Genomic DNA, 6,514 nt, shown 5'->3' with positions numbered 1-6,514 from the left:
ACATGAACAGACTTGACTTGACGAGGCATGAACAGACTTGACTTGACGAGGCATGAACAGACTTGACGACAGCGGGTTACAACATCAATACACGACAAGGGCACAATGGGAACATGATGGCTACTTATAGCTGACAAGAGGGTCACATGACAAGAACAAACCAATGGGAAACAAGACACATGACTAAGACTACCAACCAGAACATGACACATACACAAGGCAGAGATACATGTGGGCAAGGGAAGCATGACACTAACAGGGTGAAACAATTACAAAATAAAAGACAACGAAAACAAGAACATGAAACAAAACCCAAACACCACATTACACTCTGACAGAATACCAGTCAATAAATGTCAACAAATAACCTTTTACCCCATTGTGACTTGTTAAGTTCTCCTGTTCCTGTGTAGATACAGTGATGGACAAAACCTGGTCACTGTGTGTGAAGCGAGTAACAGCTGCAGTCATTTATTTTATAATATAATATGATATATGTGATGTAATGTGATATGATATAATATAAGCTAATTGCAATATTTTTTATCTCACAACATGGATTTTGATTCTTGAAATTCTGAGAAAAAGTCTGATTTACAATATATAAACATCCGTTTTTATTCGGACTTTTTTCTCATAATTCTGAGTTTACATTATATATATATATAAAACAGAATCACTGAGCTGAAAACAAGGATCGCCCCCCTCCTAAAATGCCTTGTAAACTCAATCAGTTGTAACTAATCACCTTCTCAATGGCACACAAAGCCATTTGACTTTCAACTGTGATCAGCTGTAGTCATTTTGATTAGTTCAGCATGAAAAGAGTTTTCCTGGAGCATTTCAGTCTTTGGTAATGCAACTGAAGCAAACAATCAACTATAGGTGGCAAGACTCTGTCAAAAAATCTCCTGGATAAAGTTGTGGACAGGCACAAGTGAGGAGATGGATACAAAAAAATCAAAGGATTTATCAATACCTAGAAGCCCAGTGAAGTATATTATTAAGAAGTGGAAGGTATTTGGTACAACACAGATCCTCCCTGGATCAGGACGTCGCTCCAAACTGGATGAAAGGGCAGGAGGAACCCGGTCAGAGAGGCTCCCAAGTGACCTACAGCAACTCTGAAGCAGCTGCAGGAATTTATGACAAAGAGTGGTCATTGTGTGCATGTGACAACAATATCACAAATTCTCCACAAATGTGGCTTGTGTGGGAGGGTTGCAAGAAAAAAGCCACTCCTCAAGAAAGGCCACATGCATTCACGACCGAGCTTTGCCAAAACACACCTTGAAGATTCTGAGGCAGATGAGATTAATTATTTGGCCTCAACACCAAATGATATGTCTGGTGGAAATCCAATACAACTCACCATCCAAATAACAGCATTCCTACAGTAAAGTAATATCCAGTTATGTGGTGTTTTCTCTGCAGCAGGGACTGGAGCACTTGTCAGGATAGTAGGAAAAATAGATGGGGCAAAATACTGTCTAATTCTTGAGGAAAATTGTAGTCCCACCATCAACACCATCAAATTTAACTGAACTTGAGCAGTTCTGCAAAGAAGAGTGGGCAAATATTGCAAGTGCAAAGTTACTAGAGACATATCCCTGTATTTAATGCAAAATGTAATAAATGCATAAGGTGGTTCAACAAAATACTGACACAAGGGGTGATCCATTTTCCATCAGGCTGAAAAGCAACAAAATGTGATTATTTTAAAGGGGAGTGATTTTTTTCTATACCCACTGTATATATATATATATATATATATATATATAATTGTTCTGACACAGAGTCAGAATTTTGGCAGAATTCAGAATTGTGTTTTCTTTTATTCTGCAATAGTGTTAAGAAAAATTCTCAACATATGCAAATACTTTTGATAACAATACTAACAATTACTACATAATTATTCACAATAAACACTTCAGCAAAGAACGTACCATTTTCTGTTTATTTCAAACTTTTGGTTGTCATAACATCTCAATTATTAACAACGTGCTATTCTACTCGTAGTATTTTAGGTAGTAATCATTAATCTACAATGTTTGTATATCCACATTTAATAGATGGAGATACAAACATTGTATTATTATTCTGTTACCCAATAAAAAAAAAAAGTTTTATATGAATAAAAAAAATCTACGGTGAGATCCCATTTTTTCTACAGCAGGTAATGTTCACCTTTTATTGTTTAAAGTGAGGTTTCACATTGATTACAATAAGCTAATGCTGACATACAACAGAGATCTGATTTCAGTCTTGGGTGTTGCTAGAGCAACAACTTAAATATATGATTGTATAATGTATAATTTTAGGAAAAATATGACTTACTGTTCCGATTTGCAGATACACTTCTCAAGAAAGATGTTAAAACATATTAAGTAAGCCAGTTGTATTGGGGGCCTCATGTTTTTGTTCTGTCTCCCAATAGTTTGTGAAATGATGCAGACAAGGTAAGAGGCCAGTATTGATCTAGAACTTTTCTTTGAATTAGCTCTGAGTAGGTTATATTTTAAAAGATTCCAAATGGTTGTTTCTAAAATATTTAAGAGAACTGCTGTTTCATTTTTTTTTTTTTTTAAACCACCAACTTTCAGCCAAGGGCATTTTTAAATTATTTATTTATATTTATTTATTTATTTTACAAAAGGGCTCTTAAAACAAACCAGATGATCATTTAGGCTCCTGTCCAGTAGGTGGCGAAACTGTCGTTTGCCAACGTTCATTAAAATGCCAGAAGAAGTAAAAAACAACATCCGACCAGTGGTAAGCGCTTCCGGGTTCTGACGAGAGACGTGTTGTGTTGTCATATTTGAGGAAGATGTCAGCGCACGACCACCTGTCTCTCTGTCTGTGCGATTTAATTAGGTAAACATTTTAAATTATGTGTTTATTGTGTAGATTTTAAAGCCAATGCCTTAAATGTGAAATCCACTGAAGTCTCGTTGAACCCTTGTTGCCACAGGACGAATGTTTTGTAAAATTACTTGCTCAGTTCATTTTTTGTTTCGAATGAATGAAGGAATCAGTTTATTTGCATTTGTTTTATTATTTATGTATATTCATCTGAAGGTTTGTATTATTTCAATACTTTAGACATCCCCAAATGAAATTGGAGCCAATATAATTTCTGTTCATGTTAAAGGAAACAAGCCATTCACATGTATCACTCATTTGGCTGCTACTGATCAATAGATATTCATCAGTATAATAAAACAAAACAAAATAAAATAATTAGAGGAGACATAGAGCTGTTTAACATGATATGACAAGAAAAACTGCAACAATGTGCATTAGAATTAGTTTTGAGATCTTGTCTATTCATATACTTACTTTTAAGGCCTATTTATAGTTGAGTATGCATTTTGATAGGACACATTGTATGTAAACTGATATTAATCATAAAGGTGGATTATGGTGTGTGGTTTTTGCCTTCCATAGGTTACTGTGGTCACTGCTGTTACCATGCTTCTATCTGAGTCTTGTCCTGACAGCCATCCTCTTCCTCTTCATCATGGGAGTGAGGACCTTGCTGCAGATGAAGAGGAAGAGCAGGAGAGCTCAGGACGGCCGGCCCGCCGTGGCCTTCTTCCACCCATACTGCAATGCAGGGGGAGGAGGAGAGAGAGTGCTGTGGTGTGCTTTACGTGCTCTTCAAAACAGGTCAGATATTTCAGCTGTTAAGCGTGTGCCATTTAGTTGGCCAGACATTTATGGGTCAGTGACAAATAGGGAGTGAAAGCATGCAAAATATAAATAATACATTATACATATAATAAAATAAACACTAATCCACAATTTAAATAATTTTATACTATATTAAAATTGTGTTCTGTGTATATTTCCTAAGTTTGTTGACAATTTTCAGGTTATTGATTGTAGTCACAGAAAATGTCATACAGAATATTTACATAATTCTAATTATTCCATATATATATAATTAATAACAAAGACTGGCAAGTGTTAAGTAGTCCGAAGACTTACTGTAAAATCTATTGTAAAATGATCATGCCTAACTACAAAATTATCAGCATGACTTGAACCTTTTACACTGACTGTTACTTGGCTACTGGTGGAAAACTATACTTTCAAAAAATATTGACGTTGACCTCCACTTATATGCAACTTATTATATTTCAAGTAAAATATATCATAGACATATAATAATGTATAAAATATATACATCACATATTATTTATAAAATATATCATATTTCCATGACATGGAAATTTACACCACAGTGTATTTGAAACAAAAAAGAAAGAAAAAAAAAATAAATCTGGACAGACTCCCTTTTAACACAAGTCCTTTATGATCCTTGTTAATATTTAACTTCATGTGACACCAAAAAGTATTAGGACAAAACCCCTAGAATGTCTATATTTACATCATGTAGGTTAAGACTGTAGTTGAATCACTAGGCATACTTAATTTAAAAGCTATATTCTTATCATTTGAATTAGCCTAGGACAGCGAAGTAAGCATGGCATGTCACTGACCCTTGTATAAATGTATTAAGTTCTGCGTTTGACTGAAGCTGTCTTAAATGCTTAAATCAGCAGGGCTGGGCTTCAGCATGGACTTAACGAAAAATTCGTATAATTTCTGGATTCATTCACACTTTTAATCCCATATATTTTCACAGGTACCAAGATGTTTCCTTCGTGGTTTACACAGGTGATCAGGGCGTGACAGCAGAAGAGATTTTAGATGGAGCGTGGCAGCGCTTCAACATCAGACTCCCCCGAGCCGTTAAGTTTATGTTCCTGAAACATCGTCTCCTGGTGGAGGCAAAACTGTACCCACACTTCACCCTTCTGGGGCAGAGCGTGGGCTCCATCTTCCTGGGGTGGGAGGCCTTGACTGAGTTTGTTCCAGACCTCTACATTGACTCAATGGGCTATGCCTTCACCCTGCCTGTATTCCGTTATCTGGGTGGTTGTCATGTGGGAAGCTATGTGCACTACCCAACCATCAGCACTGATATGCTCTCAGTGGTTCGAGAAAGAAACCCAAGGTTAGTCAAGAAAGTCACATTATTGTTATTGAATTAAATGTGAATAGGTGATTCCACTGTTTAATGTTTAATGACTTAAAACCTTCGTTTCGTAGCTGATGTAGAGGTTAAGATGTAAAGAACTCCATAATGATTCCGTTGTAGTTCAAAACTGATATACTGATAACATTTTTGGTCTTAATGTCCATGATGAATTAATGCAGTAATTCCTTAGCTAGTAAAATGCAATGTTTAGGTATTATTATTATTACTATTATTTTGATTTATGCCTTAGTTTTAGTTTGTACTGTTTACCTTTTTAAAGTAATGTGAAATTGATTTTTGTATTTTTATTAATTTTTTTATTGATATATTTATATTTGCATTTTGAATGCAATTTGGCAATTAAATACATTAAATGGGTTTAGTTTGCACGGTTATTAATGTATGCAATTTCAGCAATAAAAATGTAAATTTTTCTAAAAAGAAACAAATTAGTTGTTTATTTTAAGAGATCTATCTAATTATCTCTTGTATATTTAGTATTGCTCTTTAATAAAGAAAAATGACTTCTTATCTGATTACTCGATTAATCGATGTTATAATCCGCAGAATACTCGATTACTAAAATAATCCATAGCTACAGCCCTAGTTGCTATGTATGTTGCATGAATTGTTTCATGTGCATAATTGTATTTACATACACCACAGTTCAAAAATGTAGGGTCAGTAAACTTTTTTTTTTTTTTTTTGATGAATAAATGCATATTTTTATTCCGCAAGGATTCAATAAATTGATAAAAAGCAATAGTAAAGACATTTATAATGTTTATCAAAAGATTTGTATTTCAAATAAATGTTCTTTTGAACTTTATATTCATCAAAGACTCCGGAAAAAAAATTATTTCCACAAAAATTGTTTTTGTGGTTTCCACTAAATCATTGTGGAACATTTTCAACATAGATAATAATACTTTTTTTTTTTTTTTTTTTCTGGGGGCAGATTTTGTGTGGGCCTGTCCATTAGACAGACAAATACCCACAGACACAAACACACAGACTGCAGTAATTATTACAGTGAACAGTACAGAATGACTGACTGAGAGGCAGACAGAGGGAGAGCGGGGGTGTATATGTGAGACAGAGCAGGAGATCATTCACATGATGCTATTTCTATGAAATTAATGAATTTAATATGCAGGCCACTGGGTTTTGATTAAATGTGTAGGAGGGGATTTTAAATAACAGCAAAATAAATATGTCAGAGTAGACAGTGTGTCTCTCAGAGGCCCAGTGAGTCAACACAAAGACGTATGAGTGGAGAGAAATGAGGTAGATGGTATATGACTTCAGTATATATTAATAACAGATGTCACATTTACTGTGTGTGACAGAGAAAATATGATCAAAATCAAAAGCTCAACATTCTTTCCCACCTGGGAAGCCTATCATACACACACACACACACACACACACACACACACACAGAGAGAGAGCGAGAGAGAGAGCAAA

General features: G+C 34.8%; 1 protein-coding gene and 1 pseudogene across 1 annotated transcript in view; one reads left to right on the top strand and one right to left on the bottom strand.

The window, feature by feature from the left end:
• Positions 1-380, bottom strand: part of LOC107705028 (carboxypeptidase B2-like) — a 6,694-nt pseudogene extending 6,314 nt beyond the window's left edge.
• A 2,399-nt stretch (positions 381-2,779) lies between these two features.
• Positions 2,780-6,514, top strand: part of LOC107705036 (GDP-Man:Man(3)GlcNAc(2)-PP-Dol alpha-1,2-mannosyltransferase) — an 8,887-nt gene continuing 5,152 nt past the window's right edge. Inside the window, exons 1-3 of the mRNA XM_016508150.1 lie at positions 2,780-2,874; positions 3,448-3,669; positions 4,652-5,023. Coding sequence (XP_016363636.1) covers positions 2,828-2,874; positions 3,448-3,669; positions 4,652-5,023 — 641 coding nt within the window. The 5' untranslated portion in view covers positions 2,780-2,827. The remainder of the gene's footprint in view (positions 2,875-3,447; positions 3,670-4,651; positions 5,024-6,514) is intronic.

The sequence above is a fragment of the Sinocyclocheilus anshuiensis genome, unplaced genomic scaffold (assembly GCF_001515605.1).
Source record: "Sinocyclocheilus anshuiensis isolate Anshui unplaced genomic scaffold, SAMN03320099.WGS_v1.1 scaffold2533, whole genome shotgun sequence".
In the NCBI taxonomy this organism is placed as follows: Eukaryota; Metazoa; Chordata; class Actinopteri; order Cypriniformes; family Cyprinidae; genus Sinocyclocheilus; species Sinocyclocheilus anshuiensis.
The sequence above is the reverse complement of the archived record's forward strand: the minus strand, read 5'-3'. Positions and strand labels throughout refer to the sequence as shown.